The sequence below is a fragment of the Condylostylus longicornis genome, unplaced genomic scaffold, assembly GCF_029603195.1.
Source record: "Condylostylus longicornis isolate FDR11 unplaced genomic scaffold, ASM2960319v2 ptg000027l, whole genome shotgun sequence".
Classification (NCBI taxonomy): domain Eukaryota; kingdom Metazoa; phylum Arthropoda; class Insecta; order Diptera; family Dolichopodidae; genus Condylostylus; species Condylostylus longicornis.
This window is the reverse complement of record NW_026577996.1, coordinates 2,949,708-2,974,806: the sequence shown is the minus strand read 5'-3', so window position 1 is coordinate 2,974,806 and position 25,099 is coordinate 2,949,708. Positions and strand designations below refer to the sequence as shown.

At 27.8% G+C, this 25,099-nt stretch overlaps 2 protein-coding genes across 10 annotated transcripts in view; both read left to right on the top strand.

Moving 5' to 3' along the window:
- The window catches only part of LOC129607403 (obscurin), a 31,097-nt gene extending 6,763 nt beyond the window's left edge, over positions 1–24,334 (top strand). For 2 of the 9 annotated variants that reach the window (XM_055518402.1, XM_055518401.1), the window contains 31 exons: positions 1,923–2,081; positions 2,422–3,226; positions 4,735–5,214; positions 7,755–7,911; positions 8,015–8,100; positions 8,187–8,328; positions 8,971–9,155; positions 9,247–9,807; positions 9,871–10,837; positions 10,906–11,087; positions 14,718–14,884; positions 14,979–15,093; positions 15,447–15,680; positions 15,741–16,109; positions 16,173–16,426; positions 16,498–16,849; positions 16,920–17,112; positions 17,174–18,038; positions 18,599–18,729; positions 18,803–19,104; positions 19,164–19,333; positions 19,403–19,572; positions 19,633–19,773; positions 19,830–20,015; positions 20,074–20,311; positions 20,368–20,949; positions 21,005–21,702; positions 21,805–21,940; positions 22,098–23,746; positions 23,818–23,923; positions 24,024–24,334. In XM_055518402.1, coding sequence (XP_055374377.1) covers positions 2,647–3,226; positions 4,735–5,214; positions 7,755–7,911; positions 8,015–8,100; positions 8,187–8,328; positions 8,971–9,155; positions 9,247–9,807; positions 9,871–10,837; positions 10,906–11,087; positions 14,718–14,884; positions 14,979–15,093; positions 15,447–15,680; positions 15,741–16,109; positions 16,173–16,426; positions 16,498–16,849; positions 16,920–17,112; positions 17,174–18,038; positions 18,599–18,729; positions 18,803–19,104; positions 19,164–19,333; positions 19,403–19,572; positions 19,633–19,773; positions 19,830–20,015; positions 20,074–20,311; positions 20,368–20,949; positions 21,005–21,702; positions 21,805–21,940; positions 22,098–23,746; positions 23,818–23,923; positions 24,024–24,167 — 10,542 coding nt within the window. In that variant the 5' untranslated portion in view covers positions 1,923–2,081; positions 2,422–2,646 and the 3' untranslated portion in view covers positions 24,168–24,334. Of the gene's footprint in view, positions 1–1,922; positions 2,082–2,421; positions 3,227–4,734; positions 5,215–7,754; positions 7,912–8,014; positions 8,101–8,186; positions 8,329–8,970; positions 9,156–9,246; positions 9,808–9,870; positions 10,838–10,905; positions 11,088–12,809; positions 13,038–14,717; positions 14,885–14,978; positions 15,094–15,446; positions 15,681–15,740; positions 16,110–16,172; positions 16,427–16,497; positions 16,850–16,919; positions 17,113–17,173; positions 18,039–18,598; positions 18,730–18,802; positions 19,105–19,163; positions 19,334–19,402; positions 19,573–19,632; positions 19,774–19,829; positions 20,016–20,073; positions 20,312–20,367; positions 20,950–21,004; positions 21,703–21,804; positions 21,941–22,097; positions 23,747–23,817; positions 23,924–24,023 lie in introns of all 9 variants that reach the window. The other 7 variants (XM_055518405.1, XM_055518407.1, XM_055518406.1 and 4 more) reach the window with 7 other exon arrangements.
- LOC129607406 (uncharacterized) lies at positions 13,295–14,615 on the top strand. The gene is made up of 2 exons (XM_055518417.1): positions 13,295–13,675; positions 13,767–14,615. The coding sequence occupies exons 1-2, from the start codon at positions 13,519–13,521 to the stop codon at positions 13,919–13,921; spliced, it is 312 nt and encodes a 103-aa protein (XP_055374392.1). The 5' UTR covers positions 13,295–13,518; the 3' UTR covers positions 13,922–14,615.
- Positions 24,335–25,099: the final 765 nt, after the last annotated feature.

The window sequence follows — 25,099 nt, the reverse complement described above, 5'->3', positions numbered from 1 at the left end:
CTTGTTTTAATAACATGGGTTTGCTATTCTAATGTACAAACGTGCATATATAGTATTTAGTTTTATTCTATTGAAAATCTATTGAGTAGTTCTTACTTTTATACGCTAACATCTCCTAGTCCCAAATAGAACAAATGACTAGAATTTTAGAAAGAGAAACTTTAAAATATTTACATCATAATTGCAAGTTAATCCTCTCTCTGTTTATCGAATTAAAGAAAACACAATGAAAAAACAAATGAGAGAATGATTACATTTAATGATAATTTTTGAGAAAACAGAAAAATGCATGAAGTATTCCTTTAAAAGGCTAAGGGTTTTCTAAATTCTCATCACTAAGAATAATTGCATACTTTTGGGGGTAAATAACTGGATGAAAATTTAATTTTCCCTTAATATGAAAGATAGTAGTTCACAAGGGGAAGGAATTTTCTCTCAAGAAAATTGCTGTTCTGATGAAATGTTTATTGATTGCTATCTACATATATATGAGCCGTTTAAGAGAAAAATTATGAAGTGAAAGTTAAAACTAAATAAATTTACTATAGCTTTTCTGACTCTTACTTATGTGGACAATTAATTTTCGATTACCAAATTGTTTCCGGTGTTTTGTAATGTGAAATTTGTATCATACCGAAAGATATACCGAATGATATTTTAATAATTTATTTATTTGATGATTTGATATTTTATCGACTTAATCATTAAATTTTCCTAGTTTTATTATGTTAGACCTGTTCATTCTAAGAATCTATTTTACTTTTTCATTTAAATTGAAAACATTGCAATTATTTTTTAACAAACATAAATTTATTTAAGTTCCCGTCAGTTTGATCATAACAAATTTATTTTTATTGATATTAGTAAGCAACTTTAAAAATAAATAAAATATATACACATACACACGTTTGCAATAATATGTACTATGAAATTCATTCTTCAGTATTACTCATAATATTTCAATACAATACAAGGACGACGGGGGATGAAAGAGAATTTGAAACATATGTAATTCTTTAATAGCCATTACTTTGCCAATGCCAAAACAATTATGAGAGAAATTTTATTGATTTTAAATATTTTTTTTTTCATTTTTAAAATATTTTGACCACCACAAATCATTATTAATAGTTTTAGCATAACATTTCGATATTGCAATCAGAAACGAAAAAAAAAATAATTCAATATCTCTGCATTCTCGTCATGAATAATGATCATTCTACTTTGAAAGTAGTTGTTGAACTTAGTTTAAGTTTAACAACTGTTTAACAAATGGGTTAACGTTTTGGGATGATTTTTTCATTCATTAATAAAAATTTATTTTTAAATTATAATCCGTAAATTTATAAAATGCAATTTTTGTTGAAATATGATTAAATGTTCTTCCGCTTTTACTTTTCTTTTTTTGTCCTATTGGAATAGGACTAAGTGAGAGAGAACTAAGTAACCGTTAGTTAGAACATTATTGTTGAAAAGATTTTACAACAAGTTTCGGTGACATTTTTCTGATAACATTTTTGAAAAATGTCGGGAACGTCGCATAAAAAGTGTGAAAAGAGTCACCGCTTTCACCATAGTATACGAGTATTATTAAAAAAGTTTCGAATACTCCCATAATTTTGGTTTGAAGACATGTTTAAAGATTTGTAACGCGTGATCATAATCAATTTGATTTTTCTTAATAATTCAGGCATCGAGTTTTTTCAATTTACATTTTCGACAGCATTCTCTTAGATATTGGCTGATCCTGCGTTTTGTGCTGCAAATTATTTTTTGTAATAATTTTTTTTTAACCAATATAAATTTAATGTTTATAATTTCGCCCATAAATATTTTTTTTGGATTTAGTTGCTTAATCTTTTATTTTTTCAATCTTTAATTGAAATAAAAAAAATCTATACATTTTTTAATCTTATTTTCAGAAAGCATTTGGCGTGAATCACAATCGTACTCTGCTTGCAAATATTCGATTAGGAGAGGAAAGTCAATAAATCAATTCTGGTGTCAAATATTCAAGTCGATATTATGGTAGTTTCTATTCAGAAAGCGTAATAAAAACGAATTACCTTCATTACGTTTTGGTAAGAAATAGAAAATTGATTTTCTAATATGATTAAAAAATATTATATGTTTTTATAGCATAATATAATTTTTAAATTCATGATAAATTTTATTATAAAATATAAAAAAAATCATATTTTAAATATTTATAATTTTTTCAATATTAGCAAAATGGGTGTGCACTACAAATGGTACTAATAATTTAATAATATGTAATTATAAGATTCGTGTTAATTTTAATTTTGATATTTTTATGCTTTTTATACTTGCATTATTTTGTATTGCATTTACACTATCAGCTTTAAATTAAGCCTTTTCTTCTATCTTTTTCTTTTTACAAACATTTTGAAAAATATCTAGCTTATGCACAACTTGCGTATACATACTCGTATGCATATAAATATAATTATTTGTGTATATACTACATAAAAGTTTAAGCAGAGATTAACAACTTTATACAAATATATTAAGTATTAAAAATTAACAACTAAAAAAAAGTACTAGCAAATTAACAATTTATAAAGTAAGAAAAAAAAAATAAAGTTGCCGAAATAAATAACACTATATATATTAAAAACAAAAATAATGGCTACAAATAAATATAACAAAGATGATAACATAATGAATTTAGAATTATCTGCCAAAACAAATCAACCTCATGTAATACATATGCCGGGTTGGTTTGAACCGCTTCCAAAAATTGCTTATGAAAGCTCCTTTGAAATATTGCTCCTTAAAATACCATATCCACCATCTCCACCACCAACCCCAATGGTAAAGAAAGTTTTTGTACATAATGAAAATCTAGAACGTAAGACAAGAGCTTTTTTAGCTGGACATTATGAAATTGATCGTTCTGATAATACGCTACGTACTGCTAAACAAAAAATGCGCTCTATTAAAACAACATTAATTAAATCTGAAGATTCAATAAAATTAACCGACGATACTGTTAAAAAAGTAAAGAATAAAGATTTTTCACGTATTATAACACCTTTAGTACCAAAAAAACCAAGACCATTTGATATAATTGAAATACCCGATTTAAGTGACGTTGACGAGGAACAGGATTCACAATACACTGAACGTGTTGATAGCCGTACAACTAACATCATGGATGAATATAATTATTCAAGAGCATCGTCTCGAAGACGCCAACATACGTGTAAGTTTTGAAATTCTTCAAACATCATTAACTAAAAAATTTAAAATAAGATTAAAATGAGTTTCAAATATAATATAAATTAAAAGAAAAATAGAAAAACTACATAATTATTTTATAATTAATACTTCATGAATTTTATTAAGAGTGATGAACTTTAATGGAAAATGAAATTGTTCTCTTGATACTGAACATATTAAAATATATTATAGTAGAAGAATAATAGTGTGAGATTTTGTGTCAAAGTAGGAACTTCCATTCACATAATTTATATAAATGTTTAAATGTTCAAAAAATATAAAAATAGTACAGTTTTTTTTAATTAAAGATAAAATTATTGTAAACGGTTGTTGTGCACCGTCAATATTATGTCATCCTGAACTACATATGTCAAGGTATTTTAGTAAATGTCAGTTTTGTATATGTTTGAAAACCATAACTGGTAACACCATAATCAAAATCTAGTTATAAATAATATGGTATGTGTATTTTATTTGAAATACAAAGATTTTTAAGCCCACGCAATTAATGGTTTTTCTGTATATGTAATAATCACAACCTCAAATTTTATAAAAATAAAATTTATTAGATTAAATTATTTATTAACTTGTAAGATTTTTTGGTAATATTTTTAAGTTTTATAAAATCATTTAAAATATAAGTTGTATATTAAAATTTAACTAAAATTAAAATATAGTTTTCCCATTGATATTTCTCTAATTAATATAAATTTATTTATTTGTCTATTGTAAAAAATATTTATTTATTTTATGGAAAAATATCAAGTTTCTCTTGTAAATTAAAGCCATTAATTTACATCCAATTTCAAAGATAATTCACAAAATATTTTTTTATTACACAAATTTTATTTTGAATTTTTATTCAGTACACCAAGGTTTTAATTAATATATACACACATATACATTAATATGTACTTGCTAATATTTATTTTTATTTTGAATTTTGAACCATTTTGAAAATACAAACATATGTACATGTGGATATACATTCATACATATATAAAAGAAAAAACTTTTTTAATTATAAATTTTATATTTTTAGATTTTAAAAATTTTTTGATGAAATTTTTTATGCAAAAAATTTTCCAAATTTTTGGTTTATTAACAAAAAAAAATCTTTCAGAACAATTTATTCATGTATATATACATATATATACAAAATATAATACTTTGAGACAAAATAATATTTTTTGAAAATGTAGTATTTTTGAATCCTTAATTTTTTTGTATTTTAAAACTTTGACATATTGTTAAAAATTTTGAAATCTTACTAAAATTTTTTTTTCTAATTTATTATTTTTATTATAACTTACTCATGTGCACTTGAAATTCTTCAAATATAAAAAAAACCACTTTAAAATGTTCATTTGTAAATAAATTTTAACCTCTTATTCAACAATATTCTACTAAAAATTTTAGTAATTAATATTTCCTATCCTTAATATCCTTCATTGATTATTTTGTGTATTGTATATTGTGTTTTACTTATAGCATTAGGTACTACCACTGGATCGGATCGTTATAGTTCTATTAGTTCTCGTAAATCAGAACGTTATAGCACTATAGGTACTTCATCCGATCGAGTATCCGATCGTTATAGTAGCTCATATTCGTCATATGGTACTGATAGCTACTCTAGTAGTTCTGCATTGGGTACCGAACGTCGTGGTAGTGGTTTAGATAGAATATCATCTTCAATCGATTCTGAACGATATAGTAGTAAATTATCATCATCATCAAAATACGATAAATCATCATTATATGATAATAAAAAAAAATCATCATATTTAGATGAAAACAATCTATCTTATACAACAGCACTAGCTGACGATTTATATTCGACTGTAAGTGAACGTTCACGTTCAACATCACGTATGGATAGCAAAGGAGCAACATCAGTAACATCAACCATAACAAAATCAATTGATAAACCAGTTATCGTAAAAACGCTCAAAAGTTTACATCATGAATGTAAGTATATATAAAATAAAACAAAAATTTTTAATTCGCGATCAAAAACAAAAGTTTATAATTATAATTTTAAAACAAAAAAACACACAATGTAAAATTTGTACAAAATAAAAAAAAAACTGTGATCCATAATAACTGTTTAAAAAAAAGGAATTATAAAATATTTATTTATAATAATTTTTCGTTGACTTACAAAAATTGTACTTTTATGTAAATAGTTTATGTGTTTCGTGTAAATCAAAAGAAAAAATAATAAATTATTGTAATATTTAAATACACAAATCTCCTCATCATTGAGAAAATTTTTTGATAACTTATGATATTCACAAAAATAAAATTTGGAAAGCTACATATAACGTATAAGAACGTAAAATTTAATCTGAAAACTCAAAAGCCGCACATAAAAGAAAATTATTCAAATTTACCCTTTGACACCTTAAATTAATAAATTTACAGTAAATTAGATTTTATAATAATTGGCAATATTTACATAAATGATTTATCATTTGATTTGTCCTTAAGAAAAGTGATTCGGACGTCCGTATTATGTATGTACAAACAATATATAATTTTCCCAATAAAGCCTTCATTCAAATTTCGCTTAAAAAACACATTGAGGTAATTCTTTTCCATTTAATATTATATATTTATTTTTTTTTTTATTAATTTTGAATAATTTTAAAATTTTGTTTTTTCTTTTAAATTTAAAATAAACATATACTTACGCATACATATGTAAATTTCTGTTCAAAATACATCTGATCTCATTAATTTTTGCTTATTTAAAGCTAAGTACATGTTATTTTGCACACAGCGCCTGACGTTTCTTAGACTTTTACTTTGAAAAAAGCTGACGTCCATAATGCCATATTTTTATTGAAATGTTTTTCTTTTTTTTTTTTTGTTTAGAGTTCTAAATGAAATATTGTTAACAATTTTAAAGAAGCGATTTTTGTGACGCAACATTATTTTTAAATTATGCGATATGCACATACATATAGATACATAAATATATTATAGTAAATGTACATACAATATACAAAAGTCACTAGTGTCAAAAGAATATTATTGTTAATAATATCAAAAAAAAACACATTATTATAAAATTATAATTTTATAATAAAACTCATTTGTACAAATAAAATTATATATACATATATATATTTGTATATGTTTAATGTCAATTTTTTTATTTTTTACTAATACATCGAATAAACATAAATTAATTCATAAAAAGCACATTATGTATAATGGAGAGAGAGCGAGAGAGAGAGAGAGAAGAGATCAATTACATTTCAAAATTTTAGAGTTAAAATTTTTATGTGAATTCTTTTATTGTTGCCAATATGCCAAAATACATAATATTTGAATTTGATGTTTTCAACTGACTTATTAAAGCTTTTTTTTCTTTCTTTAATATAAAAACAGGATTTTTGCTTCGAAAAAATTAACTTAAGAAAAAGAAAATGAAAAACAATTAAAAAAAATAAATCCAACTAATGATTAAAGGCCTTCATTGTAAATACTACAAAAAAATAAAACCATACTCTATTAACAATATGTTTTGTATTTTACAGAAATTAATGAATATAATTATAAAAATAATAAAAGCTACAAAATAGAAATACACAAAAAATTAAATAAAAATGAAAAAAAAATGAATGCAAAAAAAAATAAATAATAATATTTTATAACTTTTTACTATTAAACATACCTAAAAATATTTAAAAATCAAATATTAAATTAATAATTTTTGAGAATTTAATATTAAAAATAACAAAAAAAAACATGAAAATTTCCACTTATATTGTGATTAAAATCTTCAGGCTGCATTTGCAACAATTAAAAAATATTCTTGCTACCTATATAATGTATGTATTCAAATATTCTAATGTTTGTTGAAATATTTATGATGTAGCACGAAATGCGAAAAACACAAGAGCACACAATTCGGGCTCAATTTTTTAACAAAAAAAAAATTCTTCATGACCAAAATAATATTGCTGTTTTTGTTAGTATTGCCAAATCCACAACACAAAAAAAAAAAAACAAATAAATTATCTGTTGCACTGCATTGAATTTGTGATAAACATAGAAATTATAAATATTTCTAATTACTAATATAAATTATTTTTACATATATACGCATATTATATAACTGAATTTGTATTATTTATGTTAAAAATAAAATATGCACAGAATATTTGCACGAAAAAATTTATGCCAAAGCTTTTATTAAAGTAAATTTTCACTGTAATTTTGTATGAGGGAAAAAAAATAAATTACTCTTCAATTTTTTATTGCAATTTATTTTTTTTTTCTTTTTCAAAAAAAATCAATTTTGAATGTTTTTATGAAATAATTAAAAAAAAAATTAAATATGTATGTTAAATTTCAATTGCAATTTGTTATTTATTTTTAATGCACAAAACCATAATAATATACTCGTATTATATATATTTTATGTACATACTTATACATACACATTAATTTTTAATTAATATCATAAAAAAAAATTAAATAAATATAAAATTTTAAAGGCGGAGAGAATGCGATTTTTGAAATTCAATTTGCAACAAAACCTAATATTGTCACTTGGCTTAAAGACAACAAACCATTAAGCGATCCATTAGCAGATCGTGTAATGCAGAAAGAACTTGATATGAGCACATATAGGCTCGAAATTCGTAATTGCAGGTTAGTGTTTTTTTATTTTAACTTACAATAACCATATATTTGATATTGAAAATGCAGTAATACTGTATTAATATACAATCAAATTATTTTCATTTTCTTATAGTGCAACTGATGCTGGTACTTATACCGCTAAAGCTATGGTTGGAGCAGAAAGTACAACATGTTCAGCTCAATTATTTATAGGACATGGTAATTTTTTAAACAAAAATTAAATAAAATTATTTAAAAATTATTTTTATATTAATTGCCTTTATTTTTTTTTTTCATTAAAACAGATGTTAAAGCTCAACACAAGGATGGTGAAGAACATTTAGAACCTTTCTTCTTAATTTCTCTCAGAGATGCTGAAATGATTGAAAATTCGCAATTTCGATTCATGGTGAAAGTTGTTGGAGATCCTAAACCACGTATAACTTTGTATGTAGTGATAATATTACATAATTGTTTCTCAAAGAATATTTTCATCTCATTATGACATTTTATGTTTAAACTGGCAACACTATTGTTGAATAGAAATTAATATGTTCACAATAATTATGTACATATTTATAAAAAAATTTTAAAATAGAGGGCTAGAATTTTATTCACAAATTCTTAAGTTAATGAAACACCATTATTTGTGTGGAAATCTCAAACACTTTATTTCTTCTACCTTAAAATAGAATTTAAAAATATTGCTAAGACAAAACTGGCACTTATGCTAACCATTATTTTGAATCAGTTTTTTTCAAATTTTGAAGCGATATGCAGATTTCAATTAGTGATTTATTATTTTATTTTGCCTCTTCGAAGTTATTTCGTTTCAAAAATATTAAAATTTCAATTCTCGGCAAACAATAAGGCTCATTCAATTTCTACAAAAGCAAAGAAATAAGAACCGGAAATGTTTTATACTGCTTCTTTCAGCTCTCATTCTAAGCATAATAAAATCTATTGACGAGCGAAATTTACATACAATAATTTTAATTTTAATTTTATCGACATTCATTACATATTTACACAAATTTTGCTAAAGTGCAATAAAATCTAACAACAAGCTATTTCTTATTTTAATTTTAGCTTTAAGGATGGCAAAGAAATTGAAGAAGACAGCGAAGTAATGCAAGTTGTACGTGACAAGGACTATTTGGGCTTTTATGAATTGGTCATCTTTCAAGTAGAAAAAAGTCACAGCGGTCATTATTCTTGTGAAGCTGTCAATAAACATGGAAAATCAGAATGTTCAGCTGACGTTACTGTTTGTGGTAAGTGACATAAAGCGAGAACTTTGCACGAGTCATTTAAAATATAATTTGACAACATAATAACGTTCATATGTAAATTTTCCCATTATAGAAGATAAAAACTTATTCGGGGAACTTAGTGGCCAAATTTTACCGCAAGGAGAAAAGCCTGTTTTTGCATGGAAAAGAAATGGAATCGATTTTGATCCTGAAGAACGTTTCAAAGTTTTAATGGGTGATGATGAAGATTCATTGGCTATTGTTTTCCAACATGTGAAGCCAGAAGATGCAGGAATTTATACATGTGTCGCTCAAACCAGTACAGGAAATATTTCATGCAGCGCTGAACTGAATGTACAAGGTGCTATACAAATGTTGTATCGGGAACCAGAGAAACCTCAGCTTATTGTTGAACATAAAGAAGCAATTGCTCATGTTGGAGGCACAGCTATTCTTGAATTAACTTGCAAAGGTTTCCCTAGTCCCGCAGTTCAGTGGAAACATGAAGGTGAACTTATCGAACCCGGATCAAAATATAAATTTCTTTATGAAAATGAAGAATCAATGTCACTTGTTATCAAAGATGTTAAAACAGCTGATTCTGGTGTTTATTCTATTACAGCCACTAATGAATTAGGTGAAGATAGTGCTGAAGTCAGTTTGACTGTAAAATGTAAGTTTTTTGTGGAGTTGAAATTTTAAAAGTCCAGTTTAATTTTTCGTTAAATTTTTAAAGCTCAACCGAAAGTTAAAAAAATTAAAGATGTTACCGTTAATGTTTCTGAAACTATTAAAGTTGAAATAGAAGTTGAAGGTTCTCCATCACCTACATTAAAAATATCACGAGATGGTAAAGAAGTCACTGAAAATGAAAGAATTAAAATTACTAGAACTGAAATTGCAAAAAGTACCGAGAAAGTTGTGCTACAAATTGAAAAGTGTATTTTGGAAGATGCTGGGTCTTATTCAATTACAGCTACAAATGAAATCAGTCAAGTTTCTGAATTTTGGAAAACAACAGTTAATTCTAAGCCCATAATAGTCAAACATCTTGAAAAAGAATATATCCATGGAGAAAAGGAAGATGTTGTTATGTCCTGTAGATGTGACGCTTTTCCTGTAGCAAAAGTTAAATGGTTTCAAGATGGGGTTGAAATTAGCGAAAAAGATTCAAGATTTGTTAAAACGGTAGATGGAAATTGTTACACATTAAAAATATCAGGTGTTACTAGAGTTGATGCAGCCAAATTTTCTGTATCTTTTGAAAATGAATTTGGTAAAGCTGTTGATGAAACTGTACTTAAAATCAAGTGTCCACCTGAATTCAAACAAAAACTTAAAAATATTGTTGTCACCGAAGGTGATACTAACACAGAGCTTAAAGTTTCAGTTGATGGCTATCCAAGGCCACATATAAGATGGTTTATTGACGGATTGGAAATTGATGAAAATCGTAAAGAATTTATAAAAAAAGAAGAAGGGGATGATTACAAGTTGATAATTAAAGAAGCTCAAGTTAACATGAACGGAAGATTTAGTTGTTCATTAATGAGCGATTATGGTAAATTAGAAAGCGAATGTTTTGTTACTGTTAACTGTAAACCAAAAATTCGCAAACCATTGACGAATGTTGAAGTAAACGAAGGTGAAAGTATAACATTAGAAGTAGAAGTGTACTCTGTACCAGAACCAGAAATCAAATGGTAAAATAAAAAAGAAGTACATATATTATTTATTGTCATCTAATCTTCCTTTTTTGTTATATATAAAGGTACAAAAACGGCCAAGAAGTATCATCTGACACAAGAATAAAAATTTTTAGAGATACTAAGCGAAGCGAAACATATTGTCTTACATTGAATTTATGTAAAACGACTGATGCCGGTACATACGAATTAAAAGCAACAAATCCTTTGGGAACATCATCGAGTGCAGGCGATCTTAAAGTTTTAAGTAAGTAAAAATTATTAAATCCCACGAATAATAAATTGAGATATAATTTTTTTTCTTTGGAATGAATTAAAAGAAAAACGCTAACATTTAAAGCACTCGTTGAAATTAAAACTTTTTATAAGTATGTTTTCGAAAAATTGCCATCATTCACCGTTATTTTGTTTTCGGCAAAAAATTAAATTTTTTTTTTTGGAAATACAGTTCGTGTTACAAAATTGCTAGTTTGATTAGAAGCTGCAAAACCCTAATAATATGTCATTTTTAATTTTAAAAAAATTTAATTAAGTTTGACTTTTAGCACTTTATCATTTAGCACTTTTAACTTTCTTTATTAATATTAAACACGGTAGCTTTGAAATATATAGAACCAAATACCCCATGATGGCATTTACTAAAGCGGTCAAAGCATAAAACCATGTTTTTATAAAAATATTAAAATAATTGTGGAAATTATTAGAAACTAGCAATAAAAAATGACATACATATTAAAATGATAATTTGTTTGTGTACGAAAATTCCATATTATATTCACATTTTTTTACTCAGAGTATTTACGTCTCTATAAGAATAAATTATGTAAGTGACAAATAGATGATCTTTCTTTTTGAAATTTATGCAAAAAGTGTTAATTTATAGACATTATGATTCCTTCTGTTGTCATTAGATTTTTAAAACAGTCGGGTATTTTTCATTTCTTTTTTCAAAATTTTTGCAAATAAATGGTGAACAAATACACCTACTACTATAAATAATTAATAATAAGAAAAAAATATTATAAAAAATTTGTTTATTTTTGAACATAATAAGCGAATTATATTGCTTATATAATGTTTAAATTTGTATATATGTAAATATATATTGCATATGTATTTTATTTTTCATTATTTTGAATATATAGCATTTAAAACACAGCTTAATTAACACGCATTTGTAAGTTAATGATTGCAAAATTTTCTACTGAAAAATTCGAGTTTTATTTTGAAAAAACATTTTTACTATAGCCTCCTGGTTTTCCATGAACACTGTACATACAAATACACTTACATACATGCATATACTTTCCTATTATGAATAACTTTTGATGTATATAAATGTTACTGATAATATTCATGAATCTTTATATCTACATAGCACTGTTTCCATTTCCATTTTTAAAATAATATTAAGAATTTAAGTAACAGATAAGGGATGGGATATAATTATAAAAGATGAAAATCATGTTTATATTTATTTTTTATATATATATTCTTGTTTATATTATATATAATAATTAAATTTTAACTATAATAAGGCATCTAAGAAAATTTAATACTGCAAAATGTACATACATTAAAATCTAACCAAAATATTTTATGAGAATTGAAATTTACTGAACCTATTAAGTTGTGTAAATATTATCGTTAATATTATTAAAAGGTGAAATCAAATTTGTATATTTAATTTACCTAAAAATTAATATTTCTATTTATACATATATCTTAAAAATATTCTAATAAAAAATCGTAAATTTTATGATTTTTCTTTCTATACTTTCTTTATATTGTTTGCTTATAAATATATCAAAGTAGATTAACCTAGAACTATGTATTTATTTTAATAAACAATTCTAGTTAGTTCTTCTAATGAAAGAAGTTTTTTAACAAAGAAAACACTGTGTATAGTATTAAAAATTTCAATATAAATTTTTTGTATTGTACTTTTGCTATAAAATGCTATTTATAGACGTAAAAGATGATGTTGAAATCGGCGAAATTAGTTCACATGAAATAACTGAAACTCGTGCAACAACAATTGTTGTAGAAGAAATATGTAACGAAAATCCGGCACAGACTGCTATTTCTTACGAAAAACAAACAATTCATATATTGGAAACGGCTGATTTAGAAACCATAGAGGAACCTAGAACTGAATATATAACTGAAGAAATAAAAACCAAGAGTATAATAGAAGGTATAACATACTGAATAAAAGACCAAAACCATTCTCGTTACGTATAACTATATTAATTACGTTATCTCTTGATCTAATATACAAAATTGCATGTTTTGTATAAAAAAAAATGCTCTATAAATGTTACTACTTAACATTATCTTATAAGAGAAAAAAAACTTTAACAAATTTAATAAAATAATTTTTATAGTTGAAGGGTTTATAATAGCTGAAGGTTTAACCACAAATACCTTTAAAAAAAATTTATTTTTCTATTAATTGTTAAGCTATAAATTTAAAACAAAAAAAAAAAACTTAAAAAGGGCTGTCTTGGAAAATTGCCTTTTAATTATACTACTACTGCATGGATGTAATTGGCTTCTCTATAGAAATATTATCAAAAAATTTACTATGATTATTTAAAATTATAGGCCAAAATATTATAAATGAGGCAGAATCTAGTAAAACAATAGATAATAAAGAGAAACCTAGCGCACAACAAATGATAAACATAGAAAAAAAAACAATGGATGTGAAATTACTCAAAACAGAAACCAGCAACCAAAATTACTTAGATAAAGATTTGAAAAATAGTATAATATCAGACCAAGAGCCTGATGCAAATGAAAGTTTGTTCAAAGATAATTCAAATGAAAAAGGTGGTAATTTAAACCTTTTTAATGTATTTGAAAACTTAAAGAAAAAAAATTTAATTGATATAATTTTCTTGAAAACTTTGTGATTATATAGGTTTAAATGAAAAAAAGCAGCAGATAGGCATACAATACGACGAAACACCTGCTCATATACCAAGTAAACAAGCGATCATAGAGGAAAATCCTTTAAAATGTTCTTTAAAAGCAGAAATTGATAACGTGGATGTTAATAATAATGGTACAAGATAAATATTCAATAAAATTTAGAAATATGTATATAAAAAAGTCTACGTTATGGGTGCTTCGAATTTTTAAAAGTGAAATCCTTTCTCATTTAATGAGAAAGTAAAAGGGTTGATGGTCTAGTTGAATACATACTTTTGAAATAATTAGTTTATGGTGTATTAACGATTTAATACCATATATTAAATGATGACACAGTGATTGTAGGTCTTTCAAATCTGTACTCTATTCGTTTTTAGGCTACTTTTCAATTCTAATAGCTTTCAATGTTACCTTTTAATATTTTTAAGATAAAATACAAAAACGTAGTCACATTTGTTCTTTTCATTCGCAAGGTACGCGAGATCCTAGAGGTATTTTTAAAGCAGGATGATAAAATGCACATACCTAGAAAATCAAATTTTTCCGGAAGACGATAAATTTGATATTTAATAATTCGAAGAGGAAGTCAGAAAAGAAAAAATACCTCTCATTATTTTTTGTTCCTTTACCTGCATTTTATTATTCTTCTTCAGTATACCCTCCATATAGTCATGAAAATCCTTTATGGGTACTAAAATATTTAAAAGATATTATATTAATAAATCTTTGTTTAAACTTGAAAATTGTGACACATTAATGTTACCAAAATTTTATTGTTTCGATTAAATAATTGCAGTTTTCTGTTCTCTTCCATTCTACAATCAAATTTGACAAAACAATTACAAGTATTGCATATTTTTATGTATATAGGTTCACACTAAGCTACACAAAAATTAATATTGTATAAACTTTATGATCAAGCCAAAATTTTTATGTATAGCTCTACCGGAAATTCTTCATCACGATATTTTCGATAGAAATACCTATGAATCAGTGCCTCTCAGATATGAAGTTATTGCTACAGGTATACCAACACCTGAAGCAATTTGGTATCATAATGGTAAACAAATTGTTTCAAATCAACATCTAAAAATTCTTCAAGCTGGTGTAAGTAAAATTCAACTATTACTCCGTAATTAAAAAGTGAAAAAGATTTTGAATTCTAATTTTTCCACACTACAAAAAAAATTTTACTATACAGGACAAATATATGCTAGAAACTGATTACCTCAATTTGGAGGATAAGGGTGAATACAAAGTAATAATAAAAAATAAAAGAAAGGAAGAAACGCTTATAGCTACAGTATCAATCGCTCGTAAGAAAAAATATTGATGTTGTAAAATTGTCATATTTTTTTAAATGTTGTCCGATCAAAATTGGTTCGAAAGAAAACTATTTAAAAAATTTTTAAATAAATGTGCACCACTATCTTAATTTTGTTATAATTTTTTTTTGTTTTTGAATTTTTCATAAAAAAACTTCAATTAGGACTTGAAATGTTCAATTAAATTGTATTTAATTAATTTAAAAAATAAATCCATTAAAACATTGAAATTAATACATAAATGTCAAGTTTTTAAATTGAATTTGTTGTACTTTTATGTTGTATTTCAAACTTAAAACAATTTTGGAAAGAAGGGTTTTTAAAATATATTAAATATTTTATAGCTAAAGCTGAATATAGAAAACCGATATTGAAAAAAGGACCACAAGATATCCAATGCAAAAAGGGAGACAATGTTTTGGTACCGATTGTTTTTACTGCCGATCCAAAACCCGATATTAAATTATTAAAGGATGGTAAAGAAATACCATTAGATGACAACGTTAAATTGGAAATTAAATCTGAACCATTAGAGAATGGCCTCAAACAGTTCACTGTTAATGTTATTTTCCCCTCTGGTATGTTATTTAAGTATAAAGAGATAAAATAAAAACTTATTCAATTCTTTAATTTTTTAGCACGTCATATTGATACGGCGGGTTACCAATTGCAAATAAAGAATGAACATGGTCAAATTGAACCTCGATTTGCTCTTGACGTTCTATCAAAACCAGAAATAATTGGATTGAATGATCAATCGTCATTACCCTATGAAACGATATCATATGATGCCAAAATTTTAGCTAACCCACATCCTAAAGTTACTTGGGCTAAAGATGATGTAAACTTGTGTAACTCCGAAAATCATGATGTAATTGCTGATGTAGATTCAGAAAAATATCGTCTTGTTATACAATCAGTTCGTATGGAAGATGGTGGCAGTTATGTATGCATTGCTACAAATTCTCAAGGAACGACTAAAAAAGAATTTAAATTGAATTTGTTAGGTAATTTAAAATAAAACTTTTTTCATAAAAATAAATTGAAAATTAATAATAAATAAATTTTAGTTGAAAAGCCTAGTTTTATCAAATTTCCCGAAAATCAGACTGTACATGATTATCACGAAGTTGAAGTTCAGGTGCGAGCCCAAGGTACTCCCCAGCCTAAAATTATTTGGACAAAGGATGGAAAACAAATTAACTTGGATGCCAAGAATGAAAACGGTGAAAAAAAATATAAAGCTGAAATGTCTTCTGTATCAGACAAACATATTAATGCAACATTAGTTATTAATCATATGAGTGCAAATGATGTTGGGCAGGTTAGTAGAGCCTATTCGCATATTTGAATAATTCAATACAATCAAAATAATATTTTTTTGAAAATATTAAGTATGTTGCAGTTGCTAAAAATGAAGCTGGTGAAACCGAAGCTAAATTTGAAATAAAGATGCTTCAAACTCCACCGTCTTTCCTTAAACCACTAGAAAAATCTTTAGAGGTACGTCAAGGAGAACCACTTGAATTGAAATGTGTTATTGATGGTAGTCCGTTGCCAACAGCCACCTGGTTTAAAAATGGAAAGCCACTTGAAGTTACAGACAGAATAATTACGGTAAACAAACCTGACGGAACTGTGATGCTTAAAATTGAAAACGCTTTACCAGAGGACAGTGGTGCATACAAATTGGTTCTGACCAATCCAAATGGTGAAAATGTAGCAATGTGTGCAGTGGCAGTTAAACGTAAGCAAGATTCTTCATATATGTAACCTATCTAACAATTGAAAATTATGATAAACATTTTTTAAAATAGCGGAAACATCAACTCCAAAGTTCATAAAACCATTAAAGGACTTGAAAGTTACTATTGGAGAGCCAATAGAACTCGAAGCACAAATTACCGGATTTCCATCCCCTGAAATTAAGTGGCAAAAAGATGATGTTCCCTTACGCCCAACGCAAGCTATTAGTTTTATTAATAAACCCCACGGAATCATTGGACTTAGGTAAAAAATAATTATTTTAAAAATTTCATGATATTTTTAAAAATGTCTTAAAATATTTCAGTGTTGAATCAGCGAGACCTGAAGATGCCGGCGTTTATAAAGTTTTAATTTCGAATCGTGCCGGTGATCTATCTGGTACAGCAAAAATTGAAGTTACTCCCAGGAAAAAGAAACCTCAATTTATTGCCGAATTGCAAAATATTGAGGTCGTTGAAGGTTTCCCTGCAATCTTGGAAGTGAAAACTGTTGGTAATCCACCACCAGAAGTAAAATGGTTCCATAATGGGGAACCAATAACTGGAGACTCTAAACACCATAAAATTGAAAAACGTCCGGATGGTACTTGTGCTTTAATTATTGAACATTGTACCCCAGCCGATATTGGAGCATATGAAGTGAAAGCTATAAATGATGTTGGTGCTATTTCCTCAAATGGAAAACTAAGCATTATTCCAAAATCGAATGAAACACTGCCAGAAGCACCACCTAAATTTGTTAATTCTCTACGTGATGTAAATGCTGACGAAGGGCAAGATTTGGTATTTTCAGCACCATTTGTGGGTAACCCAGTTCCGGAAGCTATATGGTCAAAGAATGGTGTACCACTATCGCCTAGTGATGGTAGAATATTGATGACATGTGATGGTAAAAATATAGGCCTTGTAATACATCAAGCCCAAACTTCAGATTCTGGCGTATATTCTTGTCTTCTCGCGAATCCATTAGGCGAAGATGAATCCAAGGGAAAAGCCAATGTTAGAAAAATATATAAAAAACCCTGTTTCGACCAAAAATTGGCTGATCAACAAGTATCGCATAATCAAGACGTTTACTTACCCGTTAAAGTTTCTGGAGTACCAGCACCAGAGTTAGTTTGGTCTTGCAATGGAAAGCCAATCAAAGAAAATGAAAAATATACTTTCAAGGTATTTCAAACAACATACTTCCTCTATTTCTTTAAACTTAAACTGTTAATATTATTCGTAATGACTAAAATTTTGTCATAGTATTTGTTTTTGTCCAAAAATATAACTTTTTTTTAACTTTGAATAGATTCATAAATTGACGGAAACTAGAATTTCTTTTTAATCTTCTCTAATATTAGACCAATGACTAAATCACCTTTTAAAATAAAACTGTTAAAAAACTTTTTCAATTATGCAATGATAATATTCGACACGCGTTATGTCAAATATGTGGTTTGCACTAAATGTAGTTTGACTTTAAAAATTTTTTGCTTTTAGCTAGAAAGAAATTCGATAATCGAAATTATAATTTAAAACTGAATACATACACTTCTTTTTGAAGGAACTGTAATCATTTGTAATAAATAATAATAATTCTTTGTTTAGTCCCCCAATTTACTTGTATGATTGTTTTTGCTTTTTGCCGAGAAATTATAGCTGATTCGCAATTAGCCTCAAAGCACTCCATTCATAACTATGTACAATTAATTAATAAACACAATATTTTTCATTTTTAAAAGCATGATGGCGATCATCATAGTTTGGTAATTAAGAATTGTCAACTAAACGACGCAGGAAAATACAAATGCGTTGCAAGCAATAAAGAAGGTGAAGACGTCACACAATGTAAAATTAATTTCGTCGACGAATCGTAAGACAAAAATAATGTTATTCTTTAAAAAAATGCTTAAAAAATTAAAAAAAAAAAAATCAAATATTTTTAGAGACAAATCAGCTAAATTCGAGGCCCCATCCTTCCTTAAAAAAATTGGGGACTGTGAAGTTTACGAAGGAATGGTTGCTAAATTTACTGCCTGTGCTACTGGTGTACCGGAACCAGAGGTAGAATGGTTCAAAAATGGACAAAAACTGTTCCCATCAGAAAAAATTAAAATGGATATTGAACCCAACGGGCTCCTTCGTTTGACAGTTCACAATGTTGATCAATCAGATGTTGGAAAATATTCTTGTAGAATTTTCAATCCTTATGGAGATGATAGCTGCCAAGCCGAATTATTTTACGATAGTAATTTTATTGAACTATATCTCATTATTTTTTTTAAATTGTTTTTATTTTTATTTTAGCCCTTGATCGCAATAGAAAACCAATTTATGACGATTATCAAGTTGAAAAAGGCGGAGCACCTCCACCGTTATCAGAAGCTCCAATTATATCGAAAATGACAGAGAGACGTATTACGCTTTCGTGGAAGCCATCCGTACCAACAGGATCTCGTTATCCAGTAACATACCAGGTGCTGACGTTAACGCAATGTTAAACTCAGAAATTAATTTATGATAATGTATTTATTTTGCTTTTACAGGTAGAAATGCTAGATCTTCCCAGTGGCGATTGGAAAACTGTACATACTGGAGTAAGAGGATGTTCTTGCGACATTAGGAATTTAGATCCGACAAAGGATTACAGATTTCGTGTTCGAGTTGAAAATAAATTTGGTGTCAGCGAACCAAGCCCATATACTCAAACGCAAAGGTTTTTAGAAATATTTTCATACTTTAAAATTCAAAATTTTTATTAGTTTTGGGTTTTTAGGCAAAAGCTGTTGCCAGAAATACCTAAGTTTTACCCATATTTGGAAGACGGTATAGATTTTCGTCCAGAAACTTCACCATACTTCCCAAAAGATTTTGATATTGAAAGACCCCCGCACGACGGTTTCGCCCAAGCTCCACAGTAAAAAATTTATCAATACATTTTTTTGCTTTCTTTTAAATTTTACTTTAATTTAGGTTTTTGCGACGGGAACAAGATGTTGTTTATGGCATTAAAGGACAAAGCGTTGACTTAATGTGGTTTGTGTACGGATACCCTAAGCCGGAGATGCATTACTACTTCGACGACAGCCCTATTGAATATGGTGGAAGATTTGATCATAGTTACACAAGAAATGGACAGGCAACATTATTTGTAAACAAGTGAGCTAGTGATTTTTATTAATTATATAACGTTAATAAAGAATGCCAAAAATTAAAGGATGCTCGACCGTGACGTGGGTTGGTATGAAGCTGTTGCAGTAAATGAACATGGTGAAGCAAGGCAAAGAATTCGGTTAGAAATTGCAGAACATCCAAGATTTACAAAGAGACTTGATGAAACCCATATAATGATTAGAAAGAATGGCCGTTTAGAAGCGCACATCGTTGGTGTACCATATCCAGATATTAAATGGTACAAAGATTGGAAACCACTAGCGAATAGCGCTAGAATTAAGGTATTTTCAAAATTGGATTCAAGTTATTCTAAAAATAATGTTTCAATAACTTTTAGATTAATTTCTTTGAACCGGATGTTACTGTTTTATCTATAGATGGAGCTATAGAGTCTGATTACGGTTTATACTCTGTTAGTGCAAGAAACATAGCTGGATCAATTAGTACATCTGCCACAGTTCATATCGAACAAGATGAAGATAGATATATATTCAAAGCTTATGGCCGTATACCTTATGTTCGCGCAAAACAAAAGCCTTATGAAAGTTTATATGATATTGGTGACGAACTAGGTCGTGGTACTCAGGGTATAACATATCACGCAGTGGAACGTTTAACCGGAGACGGTTATGCAGCTAAAATTATGCATGGAAGACCTGAATTCCGTCCCTTCATGTTTAATGAATTAGAAATTATGAACTTATTTAATCACAAAAATCTAATAAGGCTACATGATGCGTTTGATCAAAACGATACTGTAGCTTTAATATTAGAATTAGCTTCAGGTGGAGAGTTGGTGAGAGACAATCTGCTGAAAAGAGATTACTACACAGAACGCGATATTGCCATGTATATAAGACAAACTTTATGGGGATTAGAGCACTTACATGACATTGGCGTCGGACATATGGGACTAAATGTAAGCCAAAGCATTTACAACATATTTTTCTTAATTTTTAGCTCTTTAATTTTAGCTCAAAGATCTCTTAATTTCTATTCCTGGAAGTGACATCATAAAACTTTGCGACTTTGGACTATCCCGAAAAATAATTTCAGGTAAACTGTATCCACTCGAATATGGTATGCCAGAATATTGCTCACCCGAAGTAGTTAATGGAGAAGTCGTTGGCTTCGGGCAAGATATGTGGTCAGTCGGTATTATTACTTACGTATTATTGAGCGGTATAAGTCCGTTTAGAGGTGATGATGATCGTGAAACTTTAAATAAAATAAAGCAGGGTATTTGGAACTTTGATGATCCATTTTGGAACAATATCAGTGAAGATGGTCGCGATTTTATAAAACGCCTTTTAATTTACGATTCAAATAACAGAATGGATGTAAGAACAGCTTTAAGACACCCATGGTTCTATTTATGTGACCGAAAAGATGATTCATATTATCAAATCACAACCGACCGAATTAGAAAATATTATGGCTTATTCCGCGATTGGTATTCAAATGCTTCTTGCAAACACCACTTCAGAAGAAGGAAGTTAGCAACAGCATTTACGCATCCAACTCGAATGGTTTATCCACCGTACGAAGTTTATACTCCAGAAGCAACACCAGAACCCTTCTATGAATCAAAGACCAGATACAGACGTAAGGAAAGTGTATCTAAATTCCAACATCCAGATTATGAACTTGGTTTAATACAATCTGAAAGCCAGTAAGTATTGTACTATTTTTTTAAACTTATTAACTAAAATTAATATATTTTATTATATTAAAATTAAAAAATATGATAAAATTATGTATAAATAATTTTTAGTTATCAATCTGGTCCAGATACTTATTTGTTACAATTGCGCGATGTGGACTTTCCAGCACGTCTCAGGGGTTACATTAAGGAAGCACACAGGAGATCTCCATCGTACACATTAAACGAAAGTTGTATTGAATGGAGTGTAAGTTTCTTATCTAATTTTTATTTAAGTTTATTATTGATAATTCTTAATTTACTAAATAAAATTTAAATTACGATTTTATGTACGATACACGTACGTGTGTACATATCTCAGACTTATTATTGAAAATTATCAAAACTATTTTTTATTTTTTCAGCTTCCCGTCATTAGAGAAAGAAGACGTTTTACTGATATCATGGATGAAGAAATTGATGATGAAAGAAGGTCAGTTATTAACAATTACCGCATTAATGACTCGTACCATATCAGGCGTTTGAGAACTGAACTTGGTTCAAGATTAGATTCATACACAGAAGCTGAAGCCCTAATGGAAACACAACGTTCTGGCTTTCCACCATTCTTCCGTGAAAAGCCTCAAGATTTAGCTATTACCGAAAATGAATCCTATTGCATGAAATGCTTCTCAGTTGGTGATCCAAGACCTATTGTGCAGTGGTTTAAGAATGACACAATAATACAAGAAACTAAAAGAGTTAAAATATTTGAAGATGATGATGGCCGCTCAATTCTTAAATTTGACCCTGCAAACTATAATGACGTTGGTGTATATAAGGTAGTAGCAAGAAATAAAATTGGTCAAACCGTAGCAAGATGTCGCGTTGTTTTGGCTACCTTGCCAGATCCACCAGTTTCACAGGAAGTTATTTCTATAAGTGATACAGAAGCACTCTTAAGATGGAAACAACCTCGTTTTGATGGAAATTCATCAGTTGTTTGTTATAGTCTACAATATAAACAACATGATGGGGAACAGTGGTCCACTATAGCTGATAATATAGATCATGAATTCTTTTTGGTTCATGGTTTGCAACCTAACAGTAGTTACCAATTCAGATTAGCCTCACGAAATCGCATTGGATGGAGTGAAATGGGCCACATTTTAAACGTTACAACATTACAAGCTGGTTCAGAGAAAATACAAATTTCTAATACTATGAGACATTTACAAGAAATCACAGAAAGCGGACATGAAGTTGAGTTTGAACACGAAAAAAGTTTTATTGATTATCACAGTGAAATAAACCCACCTGAATGGAACTTAGACAATAGTGTCTTTGACAATTATAAATTTATTTCAGAAGTTTTTAAAGGCAAATTCAGCACTATTGTTAAAGCTGTACAAAAAAGTACTAATCAAATGGTAGTTGCAAAAATATTTGAATATACAGAAACGAATTCTAACGATATTGAAAAAGAATTTGAAAACTTCAGAACCTTACGTCACGAAAGAATTCCAGCCTTAATTTGTGCTTTCAAACCTTCAAATGCACGTATTGCAATTTTAGTACAAGAAAAATTACAGGGTGCAGATATTTTAACATATCTAAGTAGTCGACATGAATATAATGAACAAATTGTAGCAAATATTGTACATCAAATTCTTGATGCGCTACAATATGTTCACTGGCGAGGTTTTGCGCATTTGAATTTACAACCTGATAACGTTGTCATGGCAAGCGTACGTTCTGTTCAAATAAAATTAATCGACTTTGGTTGTGCTAGAAAAGTCTCTAAAGTTGGAACTGAAGTACACGAATGCGGTTTGTTGGACTTCCAATCTCCTGAAATGGTTTGTAATGAGCCTGCATTCCCGCAATCGGACATATGGTCACTTGGTGTTTTAACATATTTAATGTTGTCAGGATGCAGTGCCTTTAAAGGAGAAAATGATAGTGTAACCAAACAAAACATTTCATTTGTTCGCTATAGATTTGAAAATTTATTCGAGGAAGTAACACCAGAAGCTACGAGATTTATAATGTCCTTGTTCAAAAGACATCCTACGTAAGATAAAATTTACAAAATTGTAAGCAGAAATTTTTTTAAGATACTGTAACATTTATATTTCCCTACAGAAAAAGACCATACACCGAAGAATGCATGGAACATAGGTGGTTGACCTCGTCCGACTATATGGTAAGAAAGCGTGAAAGAGCCGTATTTCTTGGATCTAATTTGAAGGTAAATACTTTATGTACTATATCTTAGCAGAAACTACGTAATTTGGGGTTTTTTGTTCAATAGAATTTTTTTAATACATTATTTTTTCAAAACATTTTAGAAATTTTCTGATGAGTATCATTCGAAAAAGTATGCCGAAACATCAAATGAGAATTTGATGTCAACGCTTGGTGGAGGTCCAACACCCAGACAGCTGTTAAGGTCAAATAGCATTCAAGAGGAATTATCAGCACAATTCAACTAATCTCTGAAAACTATTACAAAAACAATGAAAATACATGTTTTGTTTGCTAACACCCTTATGAAGTTTTTAAAGCGTCATTTCATAAATTAATTTTCTTTAATGTAAATAATAATTAGCGCTGTAATTTAAAACATCATATAATATATTATACCAAATTTAGTTATTTATTATTTATGTATATAATTTAATTTTTAATAAATATTACCATGTTAAATTAAATGATGTCAATCTAATACAACGGCTAACAAAGGTCGACTTTTAACAATGTGACGGAACCACATTTCACTTTATCATTCATTTTTAAAACAAAAAAAAAAAGATATTAAAATTTTATAGGAGTAAATATTTCATCAATAAGAAGAAAATTTAATTTACGGTTTAGAATTTCCGAATATTGTTTAGAATTTTGATTTTTCAAAAAAATAGAATAAAATTTATAAAAATTTTCATAAATGCAAAACAGATTTATTGGCAACGCGGATGAAACGTTTGTCAACTATTGATATAAGAGTCGTCGTGTAAACACAGCTAATATTATTTAGATAGTGACACTATTCTTTTTGACAAATGTGAAAAGTAAATGGGAACAAAAGGTTTATAATTTTTCAAATGTGAATTTCCAAAATTTTTACCAAAGTACCTCAATCAGTATTAAATAGTAAAAATATGACATGAATATATTATTTCAGACGAGACAATTTCGAAAATTAAGTTTTGAAAAATCAAGTTTTTGAGTTATTAAAGCAAACTATAAATTATCTGGCTAATGACACAAAAATAAAATATGATTATGGCAGCTCTATTTAAAACACGAACCAACCACCTGTCAAGACATTGAATTCATAATGCAATGCAACTTCATGTTCTGGTAATGTCAGAAAAATGTAAGAACATTTGTCATTACCTTGTGTCATATATGCATATTTACGCAC

Excerpts from the sequence above, each read along its gene's own strand:
- LOC129607406 (XM_055518417.1), top strand. The coding sequence starts at position 13,519 with ATGATAAACATAGAAAAAAAAACAATGGATGTGAAATTACTCAAAACA. Across the intron at positions 13,676-13,766 it reads AGATAATTCAAATGAAAAAG|GTTTAAATGAAAAAAAGCAG; the intron begins GTGGTAATTTAA and ends GTGATTATATAG.